Consider the following 19,639-nt stretch of genomic DNA (forward strand, 5'->3'; position numbering starts at 1 on the left):
TAGACCGCCCCAGAAAAAATGAAGAGACTAGTTCAGCATTATCATTTTCGCTTTTTTTCTTATTGTATTCTATAAACTACAAAAAAAAAATCTCTGTGTTGAAATTCAACAAACACTGGAGTAGCTGCCATACATGTAGAGATATAGATTAAAGAACAATTTGGAGCGGTCTCTTAATTTTTTCGGGAGCTGTATATATTTTTTTACAGGATGAGTAGTGGTATGATTACATTAAATATTTAAACATGACACCAACACATTCATTTGTTCCAACACTTAAAGGAGATAATACCAATTCATGTCTGAAAGTAAATGAAAATGGTTGTCGCTAAGTTACAGTATATTTCATCCCCACCCTCTTACTGTCTTTATTACTGTTTTCCTCAATGCTTTATTTATTTGTTCAAGAGAAGCCTGCAAGATTTCATTGTACACGATAATATAATGTCAATAAAGATCTTCAGATTCAAATATGGAGACATAATAGTCACTCTGGCTCCCCATGTTGTGTTCTGTGCAGGTGTCTCTGGACCAGTACCACATGGAGGAGGAGATCTACCAGATGTCTCTACAGAGAGAGCCTCGCAAGCCAGCGGTGAGCAGCGCATGATGTACCCTTTGCATTAGTCTGTTCCACCCTGTCTCGACATGATGGATGGTCTGATTGCATTTTAAAATGGATATATTTTCTTTCTTTCATCTCATTTTCACTTCAGTAACCTTTGACTCCTGCTATGTAGAGCAACCTTCCTTTATTTTCTTTATGAGATTGCAGCTTGTGTTTCCCTGAGCTGACACTGACCCCACAGTTTTTGTTTTCTCATTTCTTGTAGCAGAACTCAAGCCCCGCCCCCGCCACTGACCCCAAGCCCACCATGATCGATGAGTGGGCTGTGTCGGTGAAGCCCAGCACTGACCCGACCATTATCAAGAAACACATAGAGAAGATGGTGGAGGTGAGTTTTTCTCACCCCTAAATGTTCCGCTCTGTGCTGATTGTAACCTGAGGGACGGAGGAAGGCTAAGGGAGGATTATCTGTTATTATCCTCTCCAACATTTTGACATGAAAACTGCAAAGTGCTCTTGGCACTTTGTCCAAACGGTTAGTAATCTTTCACCATGAAGGGTCATCATAAATCCCTGTAACTCTACTGTGGGTGATGTTGTATGGTTTACTTCTGCTTGGAATTGAAAGTATGAAGAGTTCTCTTTATGTGTTAGGAACATTGACTCTAAAAGAATAGCAAAGTAAATGGCTAGCAGTTTCCAAGTTCAGTAGTTCCAAAAACAAGTCGGAAAATATTTGCACTTCTTACTTAATTTATTACATTTGTAAACATTTTCATAATGAGTTGATGGTCTTGAGCCGTTGGTTTCAATTCCTCTTCAATATAGCATCATTTTCTTTTATCAATGATTGACCAAATTTAAAGTAAAAAGACAATTAAGCAGCTTTAGTCACTACCACAGCGACCTGCTATCTGATTCAGAAGAATCTTAAAAGTTGATCATGGATTTTTTTTAAACATGCCTCATGCATTCATACTCTGATTAACATTCTCAGAATAACTTAGAGAAATCATAATGTACTTATGTCAAAATCAACCTTCTCAATACCATTTTAATGTTTTGATTCAGCACAGGAAAGAAAAGAAATGCCTTACTATGCCATAAGAATCTAACCTTGGCTAGTTATTTAGAAGCCAAACATTTCAGAGGGCTATGTGCATCTGCAGCAGAATTCACACTGAAACTAACCAACTGTCACTTTCACAGTCAGTCTTCAAGAACTTCGACTCAGATGGTGACGGCCACATCTCTAGGGATGAGTTTGAAGCAATCAGGAACAACTTCCCATACCTCAGCAAGTTTGGAGAACTGGATAAGAACCAGTGAGGTTTTTGAATATTGAATCACTATTATAAAGTCCATGCAGTTTTCAGACTGATCCAACCTTTGTTTTCTCTCACAGAGACGGGAAGATCAGCAGAGAGGAGATGATAGACTACTTCATGAAAGCCAGCTCTCTGCTCAACTGCAAGATGGGTTTCATTCACACTTTTACTGAGAGCACCTACGTCAAGCCTACGTTCTGCGAGCATTGCGCCGGCTTTGTGAGTAAACACCCACTGCTCTTGTGTAATCATGTTTCAAGATAGTCTATTACTTCACGTATGACCCCAATCCATCCTTAAATTGGACAACATACTCTATCTGTAATAAAATAACGAAGTACATGATTCAGGCTCGTGGGTCTCAAATATTGATCTTTTTTCTTTTGCTTATTGGTTTTCAAATGCATGGATTTCTGTTTCTCAATCTAATCAATTGCACGTGTCGTTTGTTTAAAAAAAAGGTCAAAGGTCAGTTGAGCTCCCCTTGCCATTTCACAGTCATATAGACTATCTGCACTTCATTATATGTCTGGGCAGTGACCAGCAGTGTGTGATAGCCCCCTCTCTCAGAGGTTCCTCCTGTCAGGTCAGGGCAATACCAATTAGTTTGAGCTACAGCCACGCACTGCTGAAGTTGCATTCTGGGAAATATGGGAGGAAGGTAATTGGGCGAGATGATAACCCTCCTGTGTGGCAGTGTTATATCTTTGTATATGCGTGTGTGTCCTCTGGCCCCTTCACATTCTTCCAAAGTCCCCCAAGGAGCTCTGTGTTATTTAGACACAGACAATGTCAGCACTGGGCTGTAATGAGAACAGGAACACGGCCCTGATGTTGAACTGCAGACACCCAGATGACACCACATTCATTTGAGTGTACTACATGTGGAGAGAAGCTCAAGAGGAAATGCTCCAAAGACAATTAAAGATGCCATATGTGTAGACGTTATAAAACACTCAGAGGAGCACGGCATACATAAAGATGCACACGTTCTCCAGGGGAGTCTCAAACCATCATGAGAGGAAACTCTGAATAGCAAGAAGGGAAAGATAAGGATTCTGACAGTGTGCTTCTTCCTTTGAATACGAGTGTGTGGCAGAGGTAGATACACTAGCCACTTCCTGTTCAGCCTGCTTTGTGCCTTGCTCTTGGCTTCTGTACAAAAACAATACTTTTCTCGCAGACCATCTTTCAACACTTGTCTCAAAAACGCTGTTCAAGCCTTCTGTAAACACGGCAGAGTTCACCCACATCTAGTGCTCGCATGGATCATCAGGCTCTTCTGCCTGCAGCCCCCTTAAGTCTGAAATCCTAATTAATGGCAAACAGATGCGTTTTACTAAATGCAAAAAACGATAAGACAAAGATCACAGAGTGTGATTTTTTTATATCTCACGAGAGGATGGCTTTTATACAAGAGCTATGCAAGTGTCTTTAAACATTTAAGCTTCAGAGAATCATAATTAAAAAAGCAGGAACCGGTTGTCAAAATGTATTTATTATCTGGCCCTGAATAGAATATGTTAAAATCATGTCACTGGGGAAAATGGCTGTCAAAGCAATCTATGATAAAATAAGAAAATCCGGCACATTTTGTCCTTTTATGCGAACACACCTACAGATTTATTAGCTGGTGCCTTTAGGTTCATACTGCATAAGTACACACACTCTGCGATGACAACTTCTTTTGGTAGTATGATCCACTCTCTGATTGTTCTGGGAAAGAATGAATATTTCAGAGTGTCACTAGAAGCTGATATTCTCTGTACCGTTGCCAATGCATCCTTGTCATTATCGGTGTAGGGGTCCCAGACCGAGCTGGCGTACTCTAGTTTAGGGCCACAAAAGCTGTGTCCTTCAGTCCTTCAGTCCTAACTCTAAATTACATTTTCTCCCGCCTATGTTTTAACTACTTCAAAATACAAACTGTATTGGAATGTTTAGCCATAAAAATCAAGTGTAGAACTTTTACTGTAGAAAAAATAATTTACCAAGATTATTCTAGAAGAAACTTTTTCCCATCCATTGAGATCAGAAACAGAACATGGAGCACTAAAAGGTTTTTCCTGATGTCAATTCTTATTTAATACACACATAGATAAATGAACTTACATACTAGCCAAGCCAAGTAATTTGAAATCTACTGTAGATAATGTTGTTTCGATGTAAATATTTAGTGTTTCCTCCATGGTTAAAAAGTCCTGAAAACAGCCACTGATTCCTGCCTGCCTCACATATTGTAAATCATTTTACAAAAGGGGGTTGGCTGAATGAAGAAAAAAGAAGTGAAATCTTTCTTTCTGTTCATCTGCCTGGGGCGACTGAATGAAAGGTGATTTTTGGCACTCTAAATGTCTGCCAGGAAAAGATGGAAGGCCTTTTTGTAGCTCCAACAGCATCACATAAGTTATTTACCTAAGCAAAACATTTTTTCCTACTTTTGCTGATTGATAGCTTGTCATAATATAATACAAAATGAGCAACTTATCCCTAAAATATAAACATAACAATCTTAAAGTACATCTTAATACTGAGTGTGTCACTGCTGGCAATAAATGCACATTTGCATCAATGTGAATATTCAAGTGCCTCGATTTTCTCGAAGCTTAGCGTAAACCATCAAAGAGACTTGCATGTGAGTGTATTTGCAGCTCTTGTTTGTAGTGCATTGTGTTGTTCAGTCCTCCCAGGCAGTAAAGGTCAGTCAGTGTAGGCAGAGCTGTGATGAGTGTTGTGTTTTCGCTCGTAACCGACTTCTCTCTGTTGTTTCGCCTCTGGCACGTCACGCTTTCCCGATGTGTGTGTATGTGTGTGTGTGTGTGTGTGTGTGTGTGTGTGTGTGTGTTTGTAGGTGCATCTATGTGTTTGCATGCATGCAGGGGTGTGTGTGTGAAGAGGTCAGGATATTTTGTGCTTCTTCAGATGTGCCAGTGCAGTGTGTGATCTCCAGCTTGGCTCTTTCATGTCATTGTTCCCCCCACTGTCTGTGGACTCCCCGTGTCCCGCTTGATCCCCCCCCCCTTCTCCGCCCCCTCTGTCCCGCCAACCTCCTCTCTAGCTCTCGCCCTTTCTTCCCCTCCATTGTGCCCTTTCCCTTTTTTCTCCATCCTTCGCTAGGGATCTTCAATGAGGTGCATCAAGACGTAAACTATAGGGGTGTTTTACCATGTTTTAGCCCATTAGCTGCTAATTGTGCATACTTCCTCTTTAGGTCGACCGCTTCCACAACTTTTTATACACATTTGCTTCCAGGCAGTTATTGGTTTCCATTAATTCATCTCCCTTTGTAGCACAGCTTGATGATGCATTCGAAGGCGGCTGACAAAAAAATGTTGTCTACAATTTTCAAATCAGCCCAAGTATGCCACATAACGTTGTACATTTGAAGTCTTACACATTTTCTCCTTTTAGTGAAATGAATCTACCTTTTCCCAGCTCAAATCTCTCTGTAATTGCTGCTTCACTTCGAGGATTTTACCATTCCTCTTGGCCAAATGGGAATGAAAACACATCCTAATTAACCTTCCGCTCCATTGCCCTTTTATTCCTGTCTTTCTGCAGATATGGGGCTTCTACAAGCAAGGCTACAAGTGTAAAGGTAAGAGAGCATTTAGATTTGACTCTGTTGCCCAGATGTGTGTGTTACACCCAGACATGTGAAGCCTTCAGAGAATTAGAGATTCTTTTTGAATCCATCGATTCCAAACCATCACACACACACACACACACACACACACACACACACACACACACACACACACACACACACACACACACACACACACACACACACACACACACACACACACACACACACACACACACACACACCCTCTGTAGCTAAAGATCCACAGGGTTGAAGAGCTGAGTAAATGTCAACCACACAGAAGTCATGGCAAATACATCACATACTTTAAATATATGTCCACATAGACAGCTTGGTTTACTGAAAAAGCGAAAAGCTCCCTTCAGCTGAGACCACACGACACACAATGCAATATTATTTCCCCTTTCATGGTTCCCAATAGGTGTTTGAAGAAGCTGGTTCATTTCCCAAATGTACACACACAGGCAACCTCCAACACCTCCTTCTCATTATCCTCAAAAACACACACTCTAACAGCCTGCTTCTTTTCTCTCATGTGACCTCCGGGTGTGTGCGTGATGACGGTAAAGATTAAGCAGTGATAATCTGCAGATGCTCAGCGCAATAAATAACTAACACTACATATGTTTCCTCCCAGATGCCATGCAAAAACTTTGGAAACGGTGCCAAATCTTAAATGCAAATAATGCAGGTTTCCATCTGCTGGAATCATTTGAGAAATGATTGATTACAGCTCCGCTTTATGAATGAGTGGGAGGATAATTTGCAGGCAGGATTTGTTTGTAAAGCAAAGGGCTGCATGTGGCTTTGTGTCCCTGCTCCCTTCTTGTTTGCAAAAGCAGTGGTTTCTCACAATTTGGAAGAAGTCCATGTAACTGTACCAATGAAAGACTGCATTCACCCATTTTTTTCTCTTGAAAAACAGGCATTTCAATGACCAATTCTGTCTTATTCTTAACATTAACAGATTTCCCATTCAGTCAGGTGCACCTAAGGTTGACTAATGCTTATAAAATGTGCAAGTTACCATCAAACATACGAGTTGCATAGCAACTAAGGAATTAATGCTCCTTGGGGCCTTTGAGGTCTTGTGGTCTGTTACTAGCATCCTGTGTCTTGTGCTTAGAAAGACAAACAAAAGATTCTTATTCTTTCGCCGCCTCATTTCTTAATTACCAGGTCATGTTCGTAATGTAGATTTGCCTTTCTTTTTTTTCAGTTTGGATTTAGATTGTTGGTGCTATGAGCGCAGTTATTAAAAGCTTGAGGTGCTTCTGTTGTGATGAAAGAAGTGAAAAATAGCATGGAGGTGAAAAAAAAGACGTGCACACACTCATACCCCAAACGCTACACACTGCCATCTCCTCTCCTCTCTATGGAGCTCGTGTCTCCGAGCTGTACTGGGAGTGTTCTGGCTTGTTCCAGTGCAATAATGAGACCACAGGAAGTCAATGACAGAGCCCCCTATCCATTCATCCCCATTACCATTGTTAGCCTGTGCTGAGGGAGGTACAGAGAGTGGCAGAGAAATAATTGAAATGAATCACCCTATGCAGTGCAGGAGTGGAGTGTGATGAGACCTCTGAATGTGTGTGTGTGTGGATATAGTTGGATGTGTGTTCGGTGGCTGTAGACTTTAGATATTAAGAATTAGATATGAGAAGCTCTCATTGTCTTTGAATCCCAGTTTAAATTGGATATCACACCTAGTTTGATCCCTCTATTTAAATGAATAGCTCAAGATTAAGAATATTCACTGTGTCACTAAGAGATGATCAATACCGCTTTTTGTATTTGTCTGTTAAATGAGAAACTGCTCTTCCCCTCAGTTCCAATCTTTATGCTCAGCTATAGCTTGAAAGTGGTATACATTTTCTAATGTAACTCTCAGCAAGATAACAAGTGTCAGACAATCCCTGTGAGCCTAAAAAAAACCTGTTTGGTGGACATTTTAAGTTTTATTCCAACCCTGGTTGGTGTGTTTTCTGGCATGTGTAGGCAGTTGCCAAGGTAATAATAACACAGTAAAGTCAGACAACAAACCCAGAGAAAATAGTGCAGTGAACAATTTAGAAGAGAGGTCTTTAAAAACTCAACAGTTCAAGGTAGACACACAATCAAGATGCAAACAGCAATAATCAACTTTCTCATCTAAGGAAATGCATGACATGGGATTTAAAAACATCTTTGCAAAAGGTGATTTGTTCACTGTGTCCAAACTAAACTACAGTGAATGTGTGTGTGGTTACTTACATGTTTTTGGGACTGCTTGCTCACACTCCTCTCCTCACAGACTCCTCCGGGTTGACAGAGTTGTTGTCAGGCACAGTTGGCCTCAGCGCATGTGCGTGCCAGTGTTCATGTGTCTGCATGCCGTGTAGAGGCTCTTTCCTGTTTCCAGTTGCTCTTCCGCTTGCCCAAATGTTTATTCTTGCACCTTACCCCATGTCTCTCCCTTCCTCTCCATCCCACTCCCCATCTCGCCCCCTCTTTCGGCGACTCTCCCTTCCTCTCCTCCGACCCGGTCGTCCTCTCCACCTGTCCCGTCACCTCTCCTTGCCGCCCTCCTTCTGCTGCCACATGATCGCTCGTTCTGCAGCCTGCGGGGTTAACTGCCACAAGGCCTGCCGGAGCCGCCTGGCCGTGGAGTGCCGGAAGAGGACGAAGAGCATCAGCCACGAGACGCCGCCGGCCCTCCAGGCCAGATCCTACAGCTTCCCTCCACCTGCCAACACTCCACCCAGCCTGCAACACACTGGTGAGTGCTGCATTTAGAACAAAGTATGTTTTTTTATGTTTGGAAAACAGAATTTGGCATTTCATACTGAATTATAAGAGAAATTCGCCCTAGGCCTATGAAATAGTTTCATTAGCTTTCTGAATTTTAAAACAAGACACAAAATTGACCATGAGGCTCAATGTACAGAGGTAGAAGAAGTACTCAGATCTTGTACTTGAGTAAAAGTAGAAGTACCAGAGTGTAGGAATACTCAAGTAAAAGTATTAGCCTAAAAATATACTTAAAGTACCAAAAGTAAAAGTACTCATTACTCAGATTGTCCCATTTCAGAATAATACATATTATATATTTTGATTATAGTTATTTTAATGACACACTGCAGGGTAGCTTATGGATGTTAATCCAGGTGTTACTAAAGTCTTGATTATATTTCACATTATTGATTTAGAAACTAGCAACAAATGTAAATACTCAAGTACAAGTACCCTACAATTGTACATAAGTATGATAATTGAGAAATTGTACTTAGTTAGTTTCCACCACTGTCATTATAAAGTTTGCAAATATAATTATTTTCCAAACACAATGTAATGCAGATACCCTAACTCTTTCAGAAAAGTATAGCTCAGATGATTTTTATAGCAGGTTTTCAATATGTCACTGCTGCAACACCTACACCTTTAAAGGGTGCCTTGCTCTGAGCATATGGGGCACTGACATTTGGTAGATTTTCTCACACAAAAGTGTAATTTGCAATGGAAATGGGATTGGCTGACTATTGTGAGGCCAGTGACCCAGGCGGAGGAATAAGTAAAAAAGCTGCCCTGTCTGGCTTTGTGTAATACCGGGGTGATCCGGCTCGATCGATGAGCTGGACAAAGTGAACTGGCAGAGTAAACATACAAAAGCCACACATTCTCATTAGCTGTAGGCAGGGTTTTGCATTTTAATTTCATTGATTAATCTATTCTCGTCTTCGCTGTTTCAGTAATTGCTGAAGAGGATATAGAGGCAGTGGAGGAAGGAGTATTTGATGTCCACCTATAACCAGGTATTCTTACACCGTTCACTGCATTCAAAATATGATTGTTATTGACAAGGTGTGTGAAAAATGTGTTGAAGGAAGTAAAATGGAAACATCAGTCACATTTTATGAACATCTGCTTTTTGATTGCTGAGCATTACTGCAAATTATAATCATATGAGAATAATAATGCAGAATATATAGAATAGAATAATAGACAGGCTGAGCAAAAAACTGGGAGAAAATGTCTTAATTAAGGTAAAAGTAGGAAAATAAAACAAAATTGAAACAATAGGATAAAATAAAATGTAAAAAAATAAGATTAACACATTAATTGCATAAAATAAATCAATAAAACATATATTATAATTGGATTCTAGATTATTTTAGCGACAAAGAGTGGTTATTCCTGAAATTGTCAACCAATTATTTTAAAATTGGAATTTATCGATCAATAAGGTAAAGTTAAACTGCTCAGAAAATACCTGTATTTCATTTCATCCTCAGACATGTGAACCATTAAGACAAATCAAGGCCTTATTATAACCTTTCATATGGATATCAGTTGTGAACAGTTTAATAAAAGAGCAATTCTCATAGTACTTGATTTAAATCATTTGTACAGGCCTGCAGAAGTTAAACTAATCAGTATTCAACAATTCAAGTATGGGAACAAATGTCACCTGGCCGAAAGTTAAGGGCTCCTGAGGCAAACATTAGCAATTAGTTTGTCACAATTTGTTCACGCGCAAATGCTTTTTTAAAATATGTTTCAATTTTAAAAAAAAATAGAGTTCTGGACCTGGATTTTGACACAGGCACTTAAGATAGCAATCACCAATTTAAGGCAAGTTTCAAGTGAGATTAAAGATTGACTCAGGGCTCTGTGCGACACAGTTTTAATGTTTTTCTCATGCTTTTATTTCTGCTTTACTGACTGTATTAGTCATTGTATCACAATCCTAGGACTAAAGTTTGATTTTGGCCAACAGGCCAGTCTCCAGCTCTCTATTTTAGAATCCCTCCTACGGCTGGTGAGCACAAAGCTAAATCAGCGACTGTGGGGTCTTGACAAAGAATGTGCTACAGTATGTCAGTTTTACAACCCCTCAACACTGAAGAGAAAATGCACTGAACACAAGCCAGGATCTCTACATGCTGCCACCCAGTGGACACATTCTGCAACAGCAACCCCACTCCAGCCAACTCACATGAATGTGAAGACCAATGTGAATGGAATGTCTTTGTATGAAAATAAATGTATAATTTCTGCATTTTAATTCAGTATTGGCTAAAAATGTTACTGTTAAACTTAGTATATATTTGAAAAATTATCCACAAAATTGTATTTACTCCGTGGAATGTTAAAGTCAGTGGAGTTCATAATTTCAGTGTTACAAATCGAAATGGCTGTTTTTACTTTCTGTAAAAAAACAAGAGGTGCTGTTATCGCCAAGAATGTAAACCTGACAAATCTACTTCGTCTGAGAAGCTTTTATTGTACATCATCTTGTTTTGAAACACATTTCAATGGACCAATTTTGATGTCAGATATAATATTGTTGATTTGTGGTGCCCGTCTGAAGCATGATGACAAAAGCAACCATTTTTCCAAGAAAGGAAAACGCTGAAATGACTGTGCAAACAGTTATGATTAGAAAGGACTTTGATCAATGTTATATTTTTGTCATGTTTACTGGAATATCAGTAACTGTCCTGTAGTTATTGCTGTGGTGTTGTTCTCAGTGTACAGTACTGTCTTATACCGGTGCATTGATAGATGATCCATCCTCTTGCATTGCTGTGGATGTAGCGCACACAGTAAAACGCTGCTGTCAGATAAAGATCTCATTTCTCCCAAGACTGTATGCTGACAGCGGAGAGCAAAAGCCTGGCTAACGTTAAATCTGATTTTGTTCTCAGTTCTTAGACTGTCAGTAGAAACAAAAGAATCAGAAGAATAATATCAACATTGGAGTAATGAAGCTCTCCATCTGACAGCAGCGTATAAATCTTATATTATTTCCCTGAGAATCTGCTTTGATGCAAGTTGTATTGTGCTGTTTTTATCCTGCATGCTTTTCCTTTCATGGCTCTATTCTCTGGCCAGACATTATTACTGAGGATCTTTTTTATTTTTTAATGTAGCACAAGTAATCATTTATTTAGGAGACATGAAGTGTTGAAATTTCAATGGAGGAAATGTTTATTTTGCTTGGTGCCTGTGGAGAGATGAATTCAGACTTTGAGAGCCTGCTGTTAAGCGCTGGTTGGTTATTGAATGAGAATCCTCACATTGCTGGTATTTATTTTTCTGTATAAATGGCTAAATAGCTGCTGGTCCTATTCTGACGAATGATGTTTGTTGTCATTCTGTGAATGAATTTTGCATACTGATGTCATGCTACTCCTTGTGGTCCCCAGATGATTACCCAGTATTAAAGGCAGCAGGCATCACTCCGATATGTGTTCTCATTCAGATAAAGCCTTTTTCTCTATAAAATTCAACATTTTTGTCCTTGAATCTAAAGTTCCATTCACTGTGATGATCCTCACAGAGGATATTTGAAGCTTTTAGCGGCTTCTTTGATCTAAAAATACAGTCTGATCTACTTCCTTAAATGTCAGTTAATACTTGTAATCCTAGGTGAAATCTGGCTTTTGTTGATGTTTTAACTTGAAGAATTTAAGTGTAAGAATTAAAACCTAGGTTTGGAAAACTCAAGTTATTCAACTTTCTTTTAAACCGAACCTAAAAAAACACTTGACAAGTAAAACAAATGCAAAGCTATTTTTCTCTGTTCCTGGAAAGGCTCAGATTAGAGGCACAATGTGATAATGTAATGCTGTGTAGGCTGAATCCTTCCCTGCATTGGAAGCACAATTCAAAATCAGTTGAATAAAACATTAGACAATGGCATCTAACTCTGAGGCAGGTGCCAGATGATTAGGTTGGCCCTTTAACAACAGGCTATTTTCTCTTATTTTATACAAAATAGTCTATTAGAATTGTACCAGAATAGCCCACAGCACATTGTTACTGATTAATGCAACTAGTTTCGTAATCCCACCCTTACTAACAGAAGAGTTTAGCAGCAATTGCAACATAAGAACATCTCTAACCGCAGCCCCTCCCGCTCATTCCAGATGTTGAAATTGATTCTATAACTGCCTTTACACACTTACACCATCCTCAATAAGACCATGATCCATTGTCCTCTGACTGTCTCTTATAGACATTAATAACTAGCCCTGAATTAGCCTTGCAGTTGGTGTCACATCTAATTACTATCAGAGATGAAGATAGTGTGGGCCTCTGATTGCCTGGCTCTCTGTGTGTGCGGTTGAATGAGAGGACATCGACCCAGCCTTTGAATATGCTTATATCTCATGCAGTGCTATGAACATGCTAAATGCTCTCATGTGTCGGCCAACAACGAGCCGTTAGTGATGTGTTCACGACTTTGATCATCGACCTCAGTGAGACGCAATCAGCTTTAACTGTGTGATTGCGCAACTGTGATTCATTTATTTCCTGGAGCTGCCTTTTTAGAGCAATATAAGGTCAATCATTGAAAAATAGATGGAACAAAACCAACATTTATTGCCATTTTTGTGTCTTCAATAAGCTGATTAGCATCCTGAAGCTCCAAAGTAAATCCACATGAAGATATAGATTCAAAGAAAGCAAAAAGCCCTGATATCTTTCTGTGTGGAGGCTAACAAAGGATCTTTTTTTCTAACAGGTTATATTCTTGGACATTTCTCCACAAGCAATGAGGTCAAGATTTCCAGATTTGTGTCTTTACCTCAATAGCGGTCGATACAGGGGAGACAAAAAGAAGCCATATCGTAAACCTGACACTTCAACACAATATCCTCTGTGAAATATCACACTCCCCTCATCTCTCCATTGCCAAATGTTCCTCCAAAGCCTGTTGGATTGTGCCTCAAAGTGTGTGCGGCCATTGCTTCTACCGCATTGAATGTCTCTTTTAGCCCAGTGATTGATACCTCCCATTCAGCTATAGAAAAGCCCTCCTAGCAGCACGGCCATTTAGCGGACGGCCTATGTGATATTGATCTGAAAGAGTCTGAAATGAGGGAAATTGAATAGCACTGCAGCTAATTACATAGTCATGAGGACAGGAGAGAAATTATATCGTGCAATGTTAGCAGCCTCACACTGCCACCCTGATTGCAGGGACAGGAAAGATTTGGGGCCTGTTAGTTAAGATGCAAAAAAGTGTGAAGTGTTCTGCAAATACACAGAGATTGCAATGCAGATCATCTTGATAGGCTATACAGAGGGCTATTTGTGCCAGAGATATCAGCAGCTATAGATACACATTAAAGGTTACCATGGAGGGAGCCACAATGAGTAACTAACTACATGCTGCAGTATTGATTTGTTTGAGCAGCAGATCACGTTTAGATTTCCTCTTGTAAGACTAATGAACAGATTATTGATTTGATGTCCGCTCATCAACAACTGGGACCTCTGCCAAGCTTTGCTATGATTTGACGTGTGCTCATGTTTTTGAACCATACCCTGACACCTGCATCTGCAATGCTGTCCCCTTGTGGTGCACTGACTGCAAGCATCTGGAGCTGTTAACCTCACGCCAAAGTCGGGTCATGGGTGTTATTTACCACATGGTGGCAATGTTGAGCCTCTAAATTGTGTGTGTGTGTGCAGAGGAAGGATCCCTACCAGGAAGGTGGGAACACTGCCAGTCATGTGGCGAAACACAGAGCCCCTGACAGGGGTTTATGGTGAATCACAATGCAGCATCACAATGCAGATAACAGCACTACATTTCTCAGTCGTTTATGTTACTTCCCATAAAATCAAAACTATGCATATACGCAAGCAGATACACACTGGAAATCAAATGAAATGTTGCCCCATGCTTTCTTTTTTTATAAGCTGACAGTTCTCGTATATTCTTTAGCCCACACACAATGACAGAAACAGAGGTAGACCCTCCAACACACTGCAGCTGCAACACTTCAGAGTTGCATTATTATTCTGTTTTGTCAGGCACCTCTGATTGAAAGTCATTTTTTAAAATTCTAACAGCATAACCAAACTTGATGGCAAGTAAAACAAATCAAATAGGCTCCAGTGAAAGTGCCTCTAGCATTAAAACGCTGCTTATCTGGCTTTGTCCACATTTAAGAAGCAGCTTGGCAAACAGTGTCTGACAAAGGAGCTCCATGAGGCGGCTGCAGCGCTTTAATTGCATTAAGCCCATTGCTGACTCTAGTGAAGCACTCAGCACTAAGGGGTAGGAATCCTCATTAGAGAAGAATCAGTTATGAATGATGAATATTGCTTTAAGAAAATGTAACCAGTGCCAAAGAATCCCAGTAGGATGTGGCCTGGACTTGTTAGTTCTACTGTGTAATCCTAAACAATTAAAGAAGCACTTCCATAGGTGTACTGTTATACTGCAGTTTCAGGACTACAACACTTTTAAAATAACTTCTACATAATTTCTTTGCATTCTTGTGAAGCTTAGGCAGAATCAAATCGTGGCGATAATGTAATTAATAATAAATCTTATCCTGCCTGAAGAAATTCAGAGTGAGAAAGGTCTATTTTCTCCGCTCCTCTCTGCCGAAGTCTCATTTAGCCATCACTGATACCAAATCAGGTTGCTCCAGCCTGGGGGATTGACAGAAAATCAATGGCAGTGCATCAGCAGCTGGGAAAGCTCGCATATTTAATATTCCTGAAGCTGCAAGACAGGAAGGGAGGGAGAGAGGTAAAGCTCAGCAGCAGGCAAGTGTGTTTTGACTGATGGACCTGCAGATTGTATCTCGTGACCCTCACACTTATCTTTGAACAACCTGCACGGCCAGGTCGCCACCGCTGTCAGACGTACCCAGCAGAAAAAACAAAACAACAACAAGCCCATCCCTGTGCCTACTCTAAAGCCATTTTTTCCTGTGGTTATTTGAAGATTCAAACCAGAGCTTTGGTGCATATAACATACCTACTTTGAGATATTCATGAAAGCACAGGTATGATGGGCTATAAAATGCATGCATAAATGACAGCAATTCACAGCTTTCTGTAAATGCTGGCTATAAACTCTCTGAAAGGTGAGTTATATTTCAGCCCAGAATGCCTGAAATAGACTTTTTACTTTCTAAAGTCCTCAATAACACTTTGCATTTGAGGATTTGGTAGCCTTCATTCAGAAGGACAACATTTGTTTTTACAACAATCAGATGTCGCTTCTGACCTCATGTAATGTTTGAATACAGCTGTGAAAAAAAGCCAAAAAGAAATAGCAAATAAAGGATTATAAAGCAGTATTCTCCATGCCTTTGTCTTTCTTCCAATACATATTTAGTGCTTATTGTACAATTCAAACACCATGCATGGTGGGCCTTAACTGGTCAAGCTCCCTGTGGAACCTCAGATCAGCAGCTACGAAACCTGCTTACTTTTGTTGCCATTGCTAATAGCGTCATTAAATGTAACCAAATTGTAATTCAGTTGAACACAACATTATTAGTTGCAAATGATGCACAGTATAATTTCTCTGGTGAACCTCCAAGTATACAGCATGAAATCCAAATTGATCAACATCCTGCATCAAGAAAATAATGCTCGACAAATATTTCTAACTGCATAATATTTCTGAATATGTCAGATTGTATGAAACGACAGGCTCATCTTTGTACCTGGTGGACAAACCCCGCTGCTGGAAGAAGCCATCAAACTGAAAAAGGTACCATTAGACCAGAAAGCGGCAGTGTGTGTGATCCTGGAAGAAATATCGATACGATTTTGTGGGCGCCATTGAAAAATAATTTTATTTCTGGCCAGACTGACCGAGGTCGAAGAAGGAACACTTAAAAATATCCTGACCTAACTCACCCATACACACGGAGAGGGAGGCAGGTCCGGAGGTCTCACCCATCTCTCCGGCAGAGGTCACTGAGGTAGTTGACAAAGGGACAATGTTGGACGACATATGGACATTGCTAGGCTCTCTTGTTTTCTAGGTTACATACTACGACACTTCCCATTGGTCATTGGTGACAGGAAGAATGAGACTGTGGAATCAAGGGGTCTCTACAGGGTAAATACTACTCTGTAAGTTGGTTCAGGCAAATGACCGGCTGCCTTATAAATGCCCACATGTGGAAGTATGGTCGGGGAAGTCCTACTGGGAGAAGCACACAGGAGGGACAACATATCCTGCCTGGTTTGAAAACCCCTTGGAATGCCCCGAAAAGAGCAGCAGAATCCTCTGGCTACCTTGCTAAACCTGGCACTGGGTAGGAGGGGTTTTGTCCGTCCCCTCCGGTGATTTGTAAATAATTATCTTCGTTAAACCTCCTATGCGAAGATGTATGCCAACTTGTTTTTGTCCTGGAGACAAGGCATCTTCTCCTCCATTCGTCTGTGCCTTTCTGCCTCAGGGTTGCTTTGTCTCAGCCAGTTACATAACCCACCTTGACAATGGGCACCGAATGACAAAGCAATGGAACTAATACACGCATCATAATGCTTCAATTTTGAGGAGAGAGCTCTCAGAAGTCATTTACAGATACTCTCTCTTCTCCTGTTTTTTCCCCTCTGATTAAATCAAGCGTATGACATATAATCAGAGGCAAGACAAGAGAGGAATGGAAATAAGAAGACAATGCAATGGCAACAGACTCTACCAGGAAAGAGCATTATCTGAAGGCCATTACGCAGGGGTTATGAGGCTCTCGGAAGCAGAAAAAAATAACTCAAAGATGTTTATATTGTCGCTGTGGTCAGACGAGGATGCTAAGATTTTACAAGCTCATAAGAGAGAATGACTTGCCAAATCCTTTTAGGATTTTACGAGAAAACTGCCTGGGAGGCATGTAAAACCTACCTTTATTAAAGACCACTTAAGCTGCTTTTATGATGCCTAACATCACTTGATGATGGTTACAGGCATAACCTTGCTTCCTGCTGGTTTATGAGGTTTATGGTTTATGGGTAGAATGGCTTCAGTGTGAGGAAGCGTGTCACTGGTTCTGCATGTAAGAGTGATCATTTAGGACATGGAGATACAGTATATCCAGAAGTACATAGCTATTGGCTGCCTTTGGCTAATATGTTGTTGGATACTCACCTGTTTTCATTACACCAACCACTCCTAGCTGTAGTCTGTTTGGGGCTGGAGCGTAGCCTTTCATGCAGCGGGGAGGTAAACACCCTGCAGTGCTTATCGTTATATCAGTGAACATACATATTAACACCTAAAGGCTGTTCTCCTGCACCTGATTTAAAATGTTCCCACATGTTTTTTTAGAAAGTTAGACCAAGCTTACACAGGACTTCCTTCGGCCCTTCTTTAACATGACTTAAGAGGGACAGAAAGGGAGAGGATCACTTTATTCACTCTTTATGGTTACATAATCCCCTACAGGGCTGCTGGCCTGTCTCGGGGCTCACTGCTACTTTAAACTCAGACAAGGAATCCCTGACATGGGGAGGTAATCCGCTCGGGGCCCAAATCCTCCCAGCCACAGAGGCTGAATGTACAGTAGCAAACTGTGCAGCCAGCCAAACCCACTGGCCTTGTGGCTGCCCAGGCCTCTGTCTCTCTCTCCCTCCATTTTTCTTTCGCTCTCCACCGACTCTCATAGCCTCGGTTTTAATTGCTTTGAAGCCGAGCGTCCACCTCGAGGAGCTCAACAGGATGTTTGACAGAGGTTTGGGGAGACTGACTATTAATAAATAATATCTTCCTATCCTCGTTCTTCACCCTTTCCACACTACGGTGAGATGATGAGGTGCAAGGTGGAAAGGAAACACCAGCTTCTGGTAACCTAAGATGCTCTCCTGCTGAAGGTCAGGCAACGATTCATGGCAGGTTAAACCCACACACAATGTAATAACAGAAAAAAAAGGGATAAAAAATGAAATAAATTGCCTGCTTTTTTAACATTACCAGCTGCCACATTGTCAATTCAACAGTGTGAATTAGCCATGATACACATAATAATCAATCCAGCCTTATCAGGTGTATTATTTCAAAGGACTGTGCCCTGCGTGTTGCATATCATAAAGACAAGGTTTTTTTTTTTTTTTACTTTGTGCCTCCAGTTAAAAGATATCTGCGCTGTAAGGGAGAAAGTTATAATTACATCAGCTTGACTCAATATTCATGAAAATAATAAGTCTTATCATTCCAAATGTAATTGGCATCACCTCAAGAAAAAAACAAATCAAATGTTTTTTATGCGTCACGCTCTTTGTTCCTACTTACAGGGCTTTCTTACCACACAGCGCTCTGTGTGTTTGCTGTGTTGTTATGCTGCGAGGCACGGCTTTACACTGAGGCTTTATAAGTGTGTTATTGTTTCTTCCATGGCTGTGTTGACCTTCTAACAGAGCTAAACGTTCAGGAAACAATGGTTCCAAAATGCCATTGCTAAAAGCCTGCCATTCCATATTTTCATTTACTTTCAACCAAAGGATAAGACTTTATCTAACTGTTTAAATAAACATCCACTTTTAAAACTGTCCCAATCTCATATCTTCATACTGTTTTTTTTTGTCATTTCTGCTCTGAATGCCAGTGGAAAAACAGGATTTATTGTTTACAATAAGTGAAGAAGTCAAACTCCAGCCACACTGGTGCATATTGTACAAGATAGCTAAGGGGCGGGACACCTCAAAGCAGTTGACCACTCACAAGAGAGAAGGCCAGCTAACCAATCAGAGCAGACTGGGCACTGGTTTCAGACAGAGGGTGAAAAGAGGTGCTGCAGCACAGGCAGTATGAGAAAAATAAAGAGCTTTTTGAACATTAAAGCATGGAGGGATAAAGTCAAAGCCATAGGCGTTATTTTTTACTGGGGACGCTGGGGGACAGCAGACCACTGTTTGAAATGACCAATTTTGTCCCCACCACTTGGCATTAGGATCATTTGTTTAAAATGTTCTGAAAATAGCCTGCAGAAAGAATTGTTCACTGCAATTTGGACCTGCGACACGTTTAGATTTAGTAATAATTGAATAGAGAACGTAAAGCAATTACTGCTCCTTCTTTGCAGCAGTGTTGCATACTTATTACTGCACTAGTTATCAAAATAATTAAAGTATAAATAAGTATTGCAAGCATCTTATGTTTATATAAATGTATGTTTTGTTTGCGGAGGGAGGTTTTTGAGTATTGTTTTTTTTAATGTATTGATGAGGACTTTCTACAACGTAAAAGCAGCACATTTACCTAAACAGATATTATGCCAAGGTATGCATTCTTTATGTTTTCATATGCTTTAACCTAAAGCAATCTAAATAATAATAATAATTTATGCAATAAACCATGATAACATATTCACCTCTAAATGTAAGCCCACATTA

At 40.3% G+C, this 19,639-nt stretch overlaps 1 protein-coding gene across 2 annotated transcripts in view; it reads left to right on the forward strand.

The window, feature by feature from the left end:
* Positions 1–11,730, forward strand: part of LOC134875712 (RAS guanyl-releasing protein 2-like) — a 31,408-nt gene extending 19,678 nt beyond the window's left edge. The window contains exons 10-17 of one of the 2 annotated variants that reach the window (XM_063900318.1): positions 521–595; positions 837–956; positions 1,778–1,893; positions 1,974–2,115; positions 5,458–5,494; positions 8,103–8,261; positions 9,232–9,294; positions 10,260–11,730. In XM_063900318.1, the coding sequence (XP_063756388.1) occupies positions 521–595; positions 837–956; positions 1,778–1,893; positions 1,974–2,115; positions 5,458–5,494; positions 8,103–8,261; positions 9,232–9,290 (708 nt within the window). In that variant the 3' untranslated portion in view covers positions 9,291–9,294; positions 10,260–11,730. Of the gene's footprint in view, positions 1–520; positions 596–833; positions 957–1,777; positions 1,894–1,973; positions 2,116–5,457; positions 5,495–8,102; positions 8,262–9,231; positions 9,295–10,259 lie in introns of both variants that reach the window. The other variant, XM_063900317.1, reaches the window with a different exon arrangement.
* The last annotated feature ends 7,909 nt before the right edge of the window (positions 11,731–19,639 follow it).

This window comes from Eleginops maclovinus, chromosome 14 (genome assembly GCF_036324505.1).
Source record: "Eleginops maclovinus isolate JMC-PN-2008 ecotype Puerto Natales chromosome 14, JC_Emac_rtc_rv5, whole genome shotgun sequence".
Taxonomy (NCBI): Eukaryota; Metazoa; Chordata; class Actinopteri; order Perciformes; family Eleginopidae; genus Eleginops; species Eleginops maclovinus.